The sequence below is a fragment of the Nicotiana tomentosiformis genome, chromosome 1, assembly GCF_000390325.3.
Source record: "Nicotiana tomentosiformis chromosome 1, ASM39032v3, whole genome shotgun sequence".
Lineage (NCBI taxonomy): Eukaryota > Viridiplantae > Streptophyta > Magnoliopsida > Solanales > Solanaceae > Nicotiana > Nicotiana tomentosiformis.
Genome location: NC_090812.1, coordinates 14,892,976 through 14,908,231, shown reverse-complemented (window position 1 = coordinate 14,908,231; position 15,256 = coordinate 14,892,976). Strand labels below are relative to the sequence as shown.

General features: G+C 38.6%; 2 protein-coding genes across 2 annotated transcripts; both read right to left on the bottom strand.

Moving 5' to 3' along the window:
- Positions 1-354: 354 nt before the first annotated feature.
- LOC138901045 (uncharacterized) lies at positions 355-2,657 on the bottom strand. Its single transcript, XM_070188788.1, has 5 exons — positions 2,488-2,657; positions 2,048-2,352; positions 909-1,606; positions 545-821; positions 355-488 (listed from the first exon to the last, which is right to left on the bottom strand). Exons 1-5 carry the CDS (start codon positions 2,655-2,657, stop codon positions 355-357), a joined length of 1,584 nt encoding a protein of 527 aa, XP_070044889.1.
- A 9,568-nt stretch (positions 2,658-12,225) lies between these two features.
- LOC138901006 (zinc finger BED domain-containing protein DAYSLEEPER-like) lies at positions 12,226-13,473 on the bottom strand. The gene is made up of 2 exons (XM_070188744.1): positions 13,329-13,473; positions 12,226-12,806 (listed from the first exon to the last, which is right to left on the bottom strand). The coding sequence occupies exons 1-2, from the start codon at positions 13,471-13,473 to the stop codon at positions 12,226-12,228; spliced, it is 726 nt and encodes a 241-aa protein (XP_070044845.1).
- Between the last annotated feature and the right edge of the window lie 1,783 nt (positions 13,474-15,256).

Here is a 15,256-nt window from a genome sequence, read left to right as displayed (position 1 = left end):
TGCACAACTATTTTTAGCCTTTTTCATGTCCTTCCCTGTGAGTGTGAATCCCAAACCAAATGTACCGAAACTTTCACGTGGACACATCAGATATGCAATACCCTGCAGAGACGAACCCATGCCTTTACCCGGCACAAAACCATTCTTCAACATTTCATTTGCTACCATGACGGACACGGATGGTAGCTTCGAACCTGGAATGCATTCTCCTTCAGGAATCTTCTCGACAGACACTTTTTCGAACGTTTGGTAAACCCAAGGCCCTTTATCATCTTCAACTTCAATAAATGGAACAATTGTGTCATTGTAAGTAGATAAGTTCTCATCACCGTGCACAACTATTTCCTGCATGTCCTATTCAAACTTCACCATTTGATGCAGAGAAGATGGGATTGCCTTGGCAGTATGTATCCAGGGCCTGCCCAACAACAAGTTATAGGAGACAACCATATCTAGCACTTGGAACTCCATAGTGAACTCAAATGGCCCTATTGACAATTCGAGCATTATATCACCAACAGAATCTTTCCCTCCTCCATCACACATGCATTGTTCATGTGGATCCTTTCAGTGCCGATCTTCAACTTTTGCAAAGTGGACAGAGGGCAAATATTTGCACTAGAACCGTTATCAACCAGTACACTTGAGACAGCAGAATCCTCGCCTTTCACTGTGAGATAAAGAGCTCGGTTTTGCTCTGTACCCTCCATAGGAAGTTCATCATCTGAGAAAGTGATCCTGTTTTCTTCGAAAATCTTGTTAGCAATCTTTTCCAAGTGGTTTACCATGATCTTATTAGGAACATGGGCCTCATTCAAAATCTTCATCAGGGCTTTACGGTGTTCATCTGAATGTATCAGCAAAGACAAAAGAGAGATCTGAGCTGATGTTTTCCTTAACTGCTCTACAATGGAATAGTCTTGCATTTTCATCTTTTTGAGGAACTCTTCAGCCTCTTCTTCGGTGACCGGCTTCTTTACTGAGATGTGGCCATCCTTGAATGGCTTGGCTTTCCTCAGTTCTTCTGGGGTAAAACATCTCCCAGAACGAGTCAGTCCTCCGGTTTCATTGACTTCTTCCTCTACTTCTTTCCCTTTATATATTACTATCACCTGTTTGTAATTCCACGGGACGGACTTTGTGTCAACCATTGGTAACTGGGTCACTGGCTTAATAATAACGGGGGTAATACGAGCTCCTTCCACGATTATGACAGGCTTACCCGGGACCCCTGGTACAATCACTTTTTGGTTTTCGTGGTTCTCTTCAACATCAATCGGAGGCCCTTTCACAACCAATACAGATGGCTTCACGTCGAGCGTGCTTAGCTTCTCCGACACCCCTTCAACTGTCAAGGGCGTTGCTTTTGCAAAATTTGGAGCTTTAAATGGATTATTTTCGCTACCCCGGATCATCATGACAGACTTGGAAGAATTCTTGGGCTCCCCATCCTTATGAACTATCTCAATCATATGTGTCTCTGCATGAGCCGGCAAAGGATTTTGGTTGATGTTTGGCACCTCCAGGCTCTGGACCACAATTTGATTTGTATTAATAAGCTCTTGGATCGCCCTCTTCAAATGCCAACACTTCTCTATGTCATGCCCTGGGGCATCAGAACAATATGCGCATCTGAGGGAATAATCAAGGTTCCTTGGAGGTGGATTTGGTGTCTTTGGCTCAATCGGCCTTAAAACGTCCAACTGCCTCAACCTTTGAAACAAACTGGTATACGACTCTCCAAGAGGGGTGAAGGTTTCTTTCCGCTGCTGCCTCTCTTTTCTATAATCTGGCCTCGATCAAAAGCTTGGACCAGTAGGGTTTCGGTATGGTTATGGGGGTGGATAAGGATTTTGTGGAGTTGGAGCACGCCATTGCGGGTAAGGAGGGGGTTGCGCATATGACTATGCATGGTGAACATGGTATTGGGGTGGTCTGACTGAATATTGAGGGTCTTGTGGTAGGAAATAATGTTGGGATGGATTATACGGAGCTTGGGTGTAGGCTTGAGGTTGGGGTCGAGGTTGGGTGTACTGGTGAGGCGAACCCCTTGGGCCACGCCCTGATCCAAAGACAAACATAGCGACATCATCTTTCTTCTTTTTGCCTAACAGGCTTCCGGTGCCACTTTGAATTGCCTGTGTGGTTGCTTTTATGGCGGAGTAGCTCATGATCTTGATTGACTTGAGTCCCTCTTCCATCATTCCTCCCATCTTTATCACATCGTTGAAAGACTTACCTATGGCTGAGATCAAATGGCCAAAATAAGTAGGTTCTAAGGCTTGAAGAAAGTACTCGACCATCTCATCTTCTTTCATTGGAGGATTGACCCGTGCAACTTGTTCTCTCCATCTGAAACCATATTCCCTAAAGCTCTCACTGGGCTTCTTCTCTACCTTGGTCAAAGATAGGCGATCTGGGATAATGTCTATATTGTACTGAAAGTGCCGAGCAAAGGCCTGAGCCAAGTCGTCCCATGTGTACCACCTGCTAGCGTCTTGGCGGGTGTACCATTCCAAAGCTGCCCCACTCAAACTCTGACTGAAACATGCCATTAATAATTCGTCTTTTCCACCGGCGTCTCTCATCTTGCTGCAAAAGCCTCTCAAATAGGCCACAGGATCTCCATGTCCATCGTACAGGTCAAACTTGGGCATCTTGAACCCAGCGGGCAGTTGGACATCAGGGAATAAGCATAAATCCTTGTAAGCCACACTTACTTGGCTTCCTATCCCTTGCATGTTCTTCAAAGATTGTTCTAGACTCTTCACTTTCCTGAATATCTCATCCTGCTCCACATTCCGGGATGGTTTCTCAGTTTCAACAGGAGTTTCAAAGTGAGGGGTGTAGGAATAAGGATCCGTGACTTTGAAAGTTGGTTCCGGAGCATAATATTTGGTATCTGGATCTTGGAATGCGGGTTCACTAGAAGATCGGTGGAGGGTAGTTCACGGAGGGGCTACAAAAACAAGAGCAGATGTCGGAGCCGGGTATGCGGTTGTTTTGGCTGGTGGAGCATGGAAAGTTTGGGATGAGGTGTCGGGGTAGTGGTGGAAAGGGGTAAAACCCGGTGCATGCTGAGGGGAAAGATCAACGGTAGTGGGATTCTGGGCTTGTGCTAGTGGTAGGATGAAAGCGGAATTTTCTGTGTAGTTAGCGGGAAATGAAGGTGGAGGATGCCCCCTGATCCAGGCTTGATACATTTCAGCCATTTGATGCTTCAACCTGTGGACCTCCTCTTTCAATTCAGACTCTGATTCTACAACCTCCCTCGATGGGTCAACAATATCCGTGTCCGACTCTTTGCTAGTCATGACTGCCTTGCGCTTTGATCTGGTATTATAGGGGTGACTTGCCAGGATGCCAACAAACTAACCACCTAAACAGAACCTGTCTTTCTATGCACACAAAATAACTTGGTCAGTTTTGAAGCATTTAACAGATAGGGAATCGCATATTGGGGATGCAATGCACCTGAGCAGTTAAACGTTTCTAAATGCTTTGCGACAGCTTATGTGTTTCATCCCGGCTCTTTTCCCAAATTTCGAATCCTGATTTTTCCTCTCTCCTTTTGCTGTGTTTTGCTTTTTTAATTTTCATTCTCTTTTTTTTTCTTTTGTTTGGCCCCTTTTTTCTTTCTTCCCTCCTTTTTTTATTTTCCTTTTTTTTTTCTTTATTTTCTTTTAAGACTATGATCGAATCCTATGGGGATTGACTACGTATTATAACACCGCATGAATCAGATCATTACGTAGTTCAGGGAAATAAATGCGAAATGATTTTTTTTCAATATTTCATTAATAAAAGACATCTTTTGGATTTTCTATTATAAGGACTTAAAAGTAGTGATGACTATAAAAGAAAAATCTACAGACTCGAAATAAAGAAATAAGCAACCTTGACAAGGATGAACAAAACTCGAGGAAAGTAAAATACAGATTCAAAAACTAACTAAAAAAAATCAAAAGTATATAAGAGCCTCCACTGGTACTCCGGGGGCTTGCGGGACATCAGCCGGTCTCCGCACGGGCTTACGGGCAATATCTTCTTGAAGGTGGTCTAGGTCAACCACCACCTGTCGAACGAATGTCATTACAGAAGCAAAAAACATAGACTTGGTCATGTCTTCACATTCATGGCATTTCATTACAACATAATCAGCTATCTCTTTAATCCTCATTCTGATGACACCCTTTTCTTGAAGCAAACGTCCAATCTGCTGGGCCCGAGCCTCTAACACTTATGTATCTGTGTTGTTTTGGTCTTGTAACTGTTGCAGGCTTTCTTGTAGTTGGTAAATCAATGCATATCAATGCTCTCTTTCTGTCTTGAAATCCTTTATTTGCTTGACCATTTCATTTTCCAGGGCAACCAGCTTTTTCTGTAAAATTGTTACTTCTTTGTCATATTTCTGCTTCAACTGGTGGGCTAATCTAGCATGTTCTTCTGCACTTTTGGCCAACTTTGCTTGAGCATTTAACAAGTCCTTTTCGGCCTTTGTCAAGTCAAAACCATAATCATGCACTTTCCGCCTTAGGTTGGTTATAAGTTTTTCATCTCTCTCACTTCTTACCGGTGTCTCGGCGGCTATTTTCATTCTCTTGATTTGGGCTCGAAGGGCTTCATTTTCCCTAGCCAACCTCTTCTTTTCCCCTTCATCTTTAGCTGCCTGCAAACTACTATCAAATTTGATTTTTTCAATTTGTTCTTCTAGTTTGTTTATAGTAGTCCGGTATTCCATTTCTTTAGCTAACCAAACCCATTGTTCTCGCGCTCCATCAGTGAATTGTTGGACATGGGGCCTTTTGGCGGGCTATTCTGGCTCTTGATTGACCCGACTTCTTTTACCATACCATATGGCGTAGTTGGATCCTACTTCACCCATGGACAAATCTCGTATTTGAGTCTGTGGTTCCAAGAACCTACATTGGTGCCAAATCTGACGAACCCTTTCTTCTGGAAATGTGGCTTTTGGGCATAGTTCAATAACCTGTGGACTCAAATCTTCGTCATAGGGGACTGTTTGGTATCTGCCCAATTGGCGTAGGACCCGATGCGGGGCATATGGCTGAATACTCCGAAGACCCATTAATAAAAGAAAGCACACTCCGGCGGACATGTAAATAACTTCATCGACTGAGAGCCAACCGAAAGTCCACTCAATTCGATTTGCGTTTAAAGAACCCAAATACGCGAACCATGCCTCAGTACCTTCTGGCAACTCATGATCGTTTACTCGGTTTTCATATTCTTCGATGCAATTGAGTCCGGTCAGACCGTAGTTCATGTAACCTGGGCGATGACAAAGATGTTCTACCAACCACATTTGTAAAAGCAATTTGCAACCCTCAAAAAACTTTGTCCCGGCTCGACAAGCGGTTAAAGCTCGGTAAATTTCTGCGAGAATCATCGGTATGATAGTGCCATTGGCCTTTTTGACCATAAAGTCGGCCACTCCTGCGAGCCCCAATTCTATATGTCTGTCACTCCTTGGGCATATCAGAGTGCCTAAAAATGCCACCACAAAGGCCAAACCCCTGCGTGCTTCCCATTTGTCTTTATTTCCCTGATGATTCAAACCAGTGTCTGGAGCCTCAAATCCGTGGGGGTCCCCATACCGGCTGTATAAGAAACAGAATGTGCAGAATCCTCCGGCTAAATTTTCATCTTTAACCTGCCGGCTAATACTGAGGAGGTCCAAAAACTTATGAGGGGTTACAGTTCTTGGTGATACTGGATATTGATACCTTAACTTCCCTTCGAAACCAGCATAACCTGATATCTCCTCTAGTGTAGGGGTCAACTCGAAATCAGAGAAGTGGAAAACATTGTGTGTCGGGTCCCAAAACGGTATCAAAGCTTCGATTATATCAACCCTTGGTTTAATTTCCAGAAGACCAGTGAGCCCTCCTAAAGCCTTTGTCACAGAACGCTTGCTGACCTCCCCCAGGTCGTTCCACCACATATGGAGTTCTAGTGGAATCTCGTCTACGACTCGAAAAGGTATATTTTCAACAGTGCTCATCCTGCACATTTCTATTTAAGGCGACTGGTTAAAAACAAGTGATTTTTGATTTTTTTTTTATTTTTAACCCCAAAAAAAAGATTATTTGTGCAAAATAAAACTCAAACAACTTAAAGCCACCTTTGCAAATACGGCCCTTCAGCCCTTCAGAAATGAAGATTTTAAAGCTGTGCTTGCTAAGTGGCCAAAATTAGAAAAAAAGCCATAGGTGGCTCTTCTGGTAAAACAAACTTCATGCGTCCCGTCGGGACGTTTCTGGCTATTTGGACAGAAAGTGACATCCCCTAAATTTATTTATGATAAAATGACGCATTTTCATATTTTTTGGTTATTTTTGCAAAAATGGGGCCGAACCCGATGAGGGTTGCCTGCGTATCTCACATCCGGTGAGAATCAAACCCGCGTAGTTCGGTCCATCTTGATGCACAGAAAGATATGATTTGTTTTGAAATAATTTTTTTTCTTTTTTTTTTAAAACTTTGGCAGAGTAACAGGATTTTTGAATATCGGGATTATCAAAACCGGGCATTTTTCTATCCTACCTCACTCTTGGTTTTTCTTTTTTTTTTTTTTAATTTTCTTTCCTTACTCTAGAAGCCGGTCAACATACAAGCCAAGCAAATTAATGCACAAGTAGCACGTAAAGAATGCATCAGGATGGTCTTTTGATTTTCGGGTGCACTTATCCTAGACGGACCCAACCCCTATATTGAGTCCCCTAAGTCAAATGCACGTGATGCAAGCAAACGTACCTACTAGGGATCCGGTATGAGGCTGTGTTATTCTAAGTTTTAAATCCTGGGTGTATTGTTCTAGACCTGGCTTAACCGAGCGGACAACTCGAGCCGGGGGGGGGGGGGAGGGCAGCGTACCGGGAATACAGAGGCTTCACCGGCTTTGCAACTTGTCCGAACCTCATTCTAAAATTAGGATATGACTCTAACAGAAAAGAAGTCACGCGAAGCGCATGCTCCCCAGAAGATTTAGAAGACTCAGAGAGAAGGAGGGTTTCGTAGCAGTTTATATACAGTTCAAACAATATCAAAGCGGTAAAAAGCGGCATTTAGCACATTATGCTCAAACACGTAAAAATCAGATAATAGACAAAAATTAAGTATAACAGTTATTCTAAGCTCGAATTCTGAACCCTGAACCAGAGATTCTGGGTTCTTATCCCCAGCAGAGTCATCAGAGCTGTCATACCTCCTTTTTCCCGAGGGGGATAGGGGAGTTTTTTCAATTAAAGTGACATTAATCAAAATGGGATCATTTATTAGATTCAGAGTCGCCACTTGGAATATTTATGGTGTCCCAAGTCACCGGTTTACTTTAAATCCCAAATCGAGGAATTTGACTCTTATTTATGGTCTGCGAACACAGAAGACCGAGTAAGGAATTCTGTTAATCCGGGAGAAGGTGTGAGGCACTCCCGAGTTTCGTGGTTTTAGCACGGTCGCTCAACTATTAATAATTGGCATAATTATCTGATTTCATACATATTTGAAACTTACGGTGCATTGTTTATCTTCTAACCGCTTTTAATTATTTATGAAATTATTTCTGGAACAAGTCACGATGTCGTACACTTGTCGTTTTGGCACACGTCGCAAACCGCGCCACATGAAATGCACCCACGATTTACGACATGCTTATTTTTATTATTGTTTGAAGTTGTGGTCGAGTCACGTGAAACGCACACTCGAATTAGAAATTATGTATCATGACTATGCTACGGGAACCGTACCCATAGTCACGATAATTTATTATTAATCGCGCCTAAAGTAAACTACGATATTTAGAATATTTTTCATAAACTACTTTGAGATTTGTTGTAAGGTCAAGATTTATGGAACTTCATGTGGGAAGAAGACTGTTCGTTTCAATTATTTGGATCAACCAGTTATTCAACAATAAAATCGGTAACAACTCAATTAACTACTAATGTTCCACTCTTGAGATCATTCTGATTCATACCAACATTGCAAAGGGATCGAGGATTCAGAAGCAAGGGAAAGCGCATTTAATAAAGCATGCAAATGACATTAATGAGTACAAAGTTACAATCCTTCATTTAATGCTACCTTTGGCTCATCTCTACTCGTGGCTTATTCCTAACTAATGAAACAAGCGATGAACTTTTCCAGAACCCAATGTCTATCATTTTGCTCTTATCACTTATGTGTCAAACAAATTAATTTTTCATTTACACTTCAATACTGAAAATTCGCTGTCAATCTTAACAAAGGCAGACAACTGTTGTGCTGGTTATATAAGGTACAGAATTAAATCAAACCAACAGGAGATTATCACATAAACAGAATAGCGTAAAGCATAGGGTATGTTGTCAACATTTCGGATTTAATCTTACAGTAAACACTTCGACTATTAATCAAATCGACACATAGTGAATTTTAAAGCTCAAATTAACATGTGTGCTTTATAACTTCATAGCAAAATCAGATTCAGCACTAATGAGACAGCTTTAACACAAAATTTGAGCAAAACAAACATCATACAGGATCTCGGGTGACTCAATAGCTCATTTTCATTGAAGAGCATTCAAGTACATCAAGAGTTTATGTGTTTACCTTTCTGCCAGAAGAAAGCGAACAAAAAGTGTCAGGCAAAGACCAAGCACCAAAGCCTGAACTCAGCTACGAATTTAGCAGAGTAACACTGTGAACGACACTTATCACAGCTCCAAGATCACTCGAATTCTCAGAAATTGCAGCAGAAGAACAGAAATCGGACCGGATTTAAAAATCCTTCGTGGTTCTTTTTTTTTTTTTTTTAACTTTTTCTCTGTTTTTTGAAGCTTTTGAAATTCCCAGATCGCAGAATTTTTGGGAGGCCTATTTTCTCTATCTCTATCAATAAGTATCCATGAGTGTATATTCACGAGTCTAAGAGGAAATGGGAGAATCGTGTGAGTGAGAATAGTGTAGGAGGAGGTGAGCGAGAATCGTTCTCAACAGCGTTCGCTAAGGTTTTCGAAATGGGAGAAGGTTCGTCTCTGTTGTGAAGAAAAGGGGAGGGATCGAATTCGCCTTCTTCAAGGAGATAGTGCTGAAGGAGTCGGCGGCTCAGTGAAGAAAAAAGACTCTTTTTCTTTTTTCCAATGGGGAGGGTCTGTCCGTTCTCTCTGCTGTCCTCTTCCCCCAAAAATGAGAAAAGAATTGGGTAATTAAGGGGGAATTTAGGGCAAGCTTGTGGAGAAACTGGGCCACCGAATTTGCTTGGCCCAATTCTAAAAGATGTGCACCAACAACCCTTTCTTTCCTTCTCATCTTTCTTTATTAGACGTTTTGCAAAATTAGCCACTATGGACTCAAATTTTAATTAAAACTAATTTGTGTGGCTAAACTATTTATATATTTCACTCATTAATTGACTAATGACCTAATTAATTAACTAGCCTAAAAATGCATGTAGAGTTACTAATGTATTTTTTGGTATTTTAGTATTTTACAAATGCAATTGATTATGTATTTAAAATCTTAAAAATATAAAAATTAAAATATTTTTGTATTTTCTTTAGGATTTAAAATGCAACTTAAAAATGTATCAAATATGAATACGTACAAAGCAAACTAAGTAAAAATATAGAAAAATAATTTAAAACTATTTTTTGGATTTTTTAGGAGTAATTTTATATTAGGGCAAAAATTAGGTGCTCACATGGGTCATTTTCAAAGCCCTACTTCGTCCCCCACACCCCAAAACACGAAAAATTGCTCTAGATTGGGAATCTCTCAAGAACCTAACTTTCTCCAAGGTCTCTCCACCATCCAAGGTAAGTTCTAATGGTGATTCTAAGTTAATTTAAATTCTTCAACACCTTATTAACATGGTTAAACCCTTCAAATCATCAGATATTGGATTGGACCATCATTGTTGAGAAAAGAAACCCTAGAACTCGAATTCTAGAGGATTGAACGTCAAAAGGTAACATCTTCACTCCCTAATTGATTATAGTATTAGATTAATGATTACAAACTCTAAGTTCATGAGATATAAGTTGACGCTTTTGATAAAAAAACATGAATAGTTATAGGTTTGGGTTGTTGATTGTTGATTTTTGGTTAAGTGTGTTGTTTATCTTATGGGTGATGAATAATGATATTGATCATAAGCAATTTGAGATTTTAGAATTTATCTAGGAGCAAGAGAGTGTGTTGTTGGGTATAGAAATACCATTAATGAGGGCTATGAGGCTTTACGCCCGTAAGATATTTGATAAAATGCCTAAGTGACCAAAACATGGGTATTATTGCTAATATGGAATCCCTTTGACTTGTATTGATATAGATTAAAGTTGAAAGGGTTGTCGAATATTGTATTACTCGCAAGAGCAGGAAGTTAAGGTATGTGAGGCTAACTCTCTATGTTTGGGAATGTTAATGATTCTCCCAATACTACGTTTCTTTTACGATATTACTAATTGCCTAAGAAATATAATTATGCCTATTTCCATTAATAGTTGCAGAACTTCTATTCTCTAGCTTCGTAACTCATTCATGACTTTCATTCTGGACGTTGTGAACTCAGTGCGTAATCAATATAGACTTGGGTTTGATGCCCATGAGTCTCAGTCTAGATTACTCAGCATGTCATAAACAGTTGAAGTTTCAATTTTCATAATCAGTCCATGAATATATGTCTCTAGGGGTGGGCGTCGGTCGGTGCGGTGCAATTTGCAAAAAGTTCTTCGGTGTTCGGTTATTAATTTGGTGCATAGACAATCGAACCAATATAACTTCGGTTGGTTCGGTGTTAGAAACTACGGTTCTATTGGTTTTCGATTTTTGTTTGATAGATTATTTTCCTAGTTTATCAACATTAAGCATATATTAATTACACACCGTAAGTATTTTGTAATGTTCCTTTCGTTGATAAAATATAGAATCAAGTAAGCAAGCTCTTTCTTTTACTATATGTCATGGGCAATCTTCTTTATATTTGAATCACTTTTGTAAAACAATTGGCTCTAGCCACTATTGCTAACCTTGTATTTTATGACCTTAAAACCATCAAAATAATAAATCTTTTTACAAGGTCATTTTGGATTGAAACTAGCTTAACATAAAAATAGCTAGGTAGGCTACCACAATCATGTATTTGCTTCTGAAATTTGAAGGTTCACTCCAGAAAAAACATTAAGGACCAACTACTGCACTGAAGAAGTAATGTTCAATAGTATTGTGATCTAAACAAGTAATATTCTCTACATAAGTGACTTTTATGATTTATAGAACAAAATACATAATGCTTTCAACATAAATACTAGGCAGAAACATTTGATCAAATAATAACTGGGCAGAAACATTTTCATCCATCAAAACTCTAACACAATATATGACAACTTAAAGTCTTAAATACATAATAGTGACTATCACAAAAGCCATAATAAGTCTAACAAAATAGTGACTATCACAAAAGCCACAAAATAAGTTTGGTAAAAGGTCACCAAATAACACCAAGTGCTACAACCATACTTAAATAGTTAAATACGAATCTCCAACCTTAGATGAAGGAGGAGACACTTCTTCTTAATATGTTTCATTAAAGAAAAAGTTCCATTAACCTTCGGATTAAAATTATAAATTCGACTACAATGAATGCACTTAGCTTTGCACCCTTCATTTTCTTTAACAATATCAAAATGTTCCCAAATAGGCGATCTAGCTTTAGGATTGCGAGGCATGGTTGAACCTACAAATTAAAAAAAGATTACAAGTTAAATACAATCTTTTAACTAATAAATAATAAAAAGATATCACAAAACAAGCGAATCTTTAAACTTACCACTTAACTAACTTGCATTCCTTTCAACAATGCAAGTTTCTCTTTCACTATTTGCCATATATAAAGATTATTTGACAAAGTGTGTCATATAACATAATCAAATTATTTTGCACTAAAAGTCACATTAAATACAAAAATCTTACCAAGTTCAAATTATTCAAGAAACTTCAATTCTTCTTCAATATTAATAGGAGTACCCTCGCATCTAAACCAATCTTGAACACAAACAAGACTTTGCACCAACCGAGGAGTCAATGAACTCCTAAATGAAGCAAGAATACGGCTACCGGTGCTAAATGCACATTCCGATTCCACACTAGAAATTAGAATGGTCAATACATCACGAGCTAGCTCAAAAAGAACAGGGAATCTAGGTGCATTAAGTTTCCACCAATCTAAGATTTTAAAGTCATCAGAGTCACTTCTTTTGTCTCTTTAATTGAAGCTTTGTTCTCACTTTTCTTTCTCATACTTCCACTCCCACTAGATGTATTAGATGTGTCATTCGATGAAGTATATGTAGATGAAGATGATTGAAGATGATATCCTCTTGAATATATTTGTTGATACTCTCCAAACAAAGAAGTCATATAAGCCTCCACTTCAGCAGTTATTTTCTTTCCTTCTTCATCTCCAAATATTTTCTTAAGTGCAAAACTAACATACTCCAATTTATTAAGGGGATCTAATACATAAGCAATAAATATCATTTTATTCATCTTTTTGGGTTCACCCCAATATTTCTTAAACTTTTCTTCCATCCTCTCTGCCATCTTACTTAAACTAGTATCTTCACTTGCCAAACAAGCTTTCAAATGATTATCAAGTTCACTTATATCCTCAAAATGACAATTAGAAGTGACATAACGTGAACCTGAAACTTTTTCGGTGAGCTCATGAAATATTTCAAGAAACTTTATCACATTTCTCACATTCACCCAATCATCACATTCGAGTGGACCTACAATTTTACCCTCTTCACAAATATGAGAATAAAGATAAGTAGAAAATCCATCATAAAAAAGATAAAACTTATCAAAGGCCTTCTCAAAAAATTTTGCGCCGTATCCAACATCAAGTAGGTGGAATTTCACCTAGTAGGAACATCTAAACACAATATTTTATTATATTCTACCTCTTGATATGCACAACACTCCTTAAACTTTAAGGTCCTTTGAGGTGATGATCTCACATACCTCATAATTTGTCTAACACGTTTAACAAAAATATCGATTTCTTTTAAACCATCTTGCACAATTAGATTAAGTATGTGAGCCTAGTGGCGAAGCCAGGAAATTTAAAATGGGTGTTCAAATTTTAAACACCTTTTGCCAGGGGACTATACAAGGGTGTTCAAAGTCTATTTTTAATCAATAACAAGTAATATTTTATATTATACGTAGTATAATTTTTCGGCGAAGGGTGGTCAGTTGACCACCCTTGGGCCAACATAGCTTCACCCCTGTGTGAACCATACACCTCGCATGAAGATGCTTACCACTCATCGAATTAGTTTTCCACATATTTAATTGTTTAGATATTTCTTTGACCGTTACATCATTGTAAGAAGCGTTATCAACCATAACAGTGAATACCTTGTCTAATTTCCATTCAAGAAAACAATTACCAATAACTTTCGTCATTTCATCACCCGATAGGGATAAAATTTAGCATTATTTTATATAATACCCAATCTCTATCAATAAAGTGACAAGTTAGACACATATAATTTATTCGTTATAATGAAGTCCATGTGTCGGTGGTAAGGCAAATATTTGGTTTTACATCTCTGAAATTCTTCAATAGTTTGTCTTTCTTCACCATAAACTTTAAAACAATCTCTCGTAATACGAGAAGGAACACGAAACAAAAGTTGGGCGGTACTCATGAACTTTCTAAAGCCTTTCTTTTCAACAAAACTAAAAGGTAGTTCTTCTGTAATTATCATCTCAACTAAAGCCCTCCTAACTAGTTCTTGATCAAATTTTTATAGCACTCCCACCTATGCTTGCCCATCTATTTCGAAAGACAATTATGTTTAAGTACTATCAACAACATTCTTCGGCATTTTTGGACACTTCTTTAAATGAGTATTCAAGGATGTTGTTCCATTCAATCGTAAATCGACCTTATAATCACGACCACAATATTTACACTTTGCTCTATCAGCTCCATTTCCATCTTTAAATTTTTCAAAATGATCCCAAGCTTCTGACCTAGATTGTATGGATTTTTATTTTTTTGGACCTTGATTAGTTTCAACTGAATTTGTAGGTGAAGAAGTAGGCTCATTTCGGTTGAATCCACCTCACTTACTCTACTTTCAACTTCTGCCATATATAGAAAAATAAATGTAAAGAGAATTAAAAAAATATAAACACTGGAAAATGAAAACTAAGTTTAAGTCTCTAACGCCAATAATATAATGGAGTAGAGCATTAGAACTCTTAGAAGTTAGATCTTGCAATTTCTATTTCAACACTTGAAAAAAAAAATTACCAGTAGAAGAAGAAGAAGAAACAAGGGATTGGCGAAGAGCAGACTAAGCAGTGGCCAACGGAGTAATAGTGAAGGTCGGCGGATCAGCGACAATAGGACACGGATGAGCAGCAGTAGACGTAGTCGGCAGTTGGAAGTCGGAACTCAGAAGCCAGAAGTGAAGTGAAATAGTGAACCCTAAAATGAAAAATCTAATCTAATAAAATTAGGGGTGTTGGTCTTCGATAATATTAAAGACTAACTAATGTTAATTACTATTTACTTATTTACTTGTTAATGAAGATAATAAGGCCACTAGGTCCAAACTTCAAATTGGGATTTCGAAAGTCGTCCATAGTCCATATGTTCCGGCCCATATTAGTAAATACTATATTTCATATTGAATAGTTTGGTTTTTCGGTTAACCGAACAACCGAGGCACCAAAATTGTAAACCGTACCAAACACCAAAAATTAATAATTTATAAATCACACACTGACCGAGTAACCGATTAAACCGAAATCGAGCAATCAAAATTTACGGTTCGACCGATTTTTTTGGTTCGGTCGGTATTATGCCCACCCCTACATGTCTCAGTTAGTTCTATTCAGCATTCAAGTATTATATAACTCAGTATGGTTCAGTATTTCAGTATCATGTATTACAATACGATTTTCAGTTCTTATTTTTACATCCTTAAATGTTGAACACCTGTATTTGGGCCTGAGGCCGCAATTTATGCTTTATGCATCTTTGGGCCAGAGGCCGCAGTTTATGCTTTATGCATCTTTGGGCTCGAGGCCGCAGTTTATGCTTTATGTGTCTTTGGGACTGAGGCTGCAGTTATGTATACGTATACTTGGGTCCGAGGCCGCAACTTATGCACATATATATTTGGCTTGAGGCCGCAGTTTATTTATTCAGATAAACAAGTGATTCATCATTCAT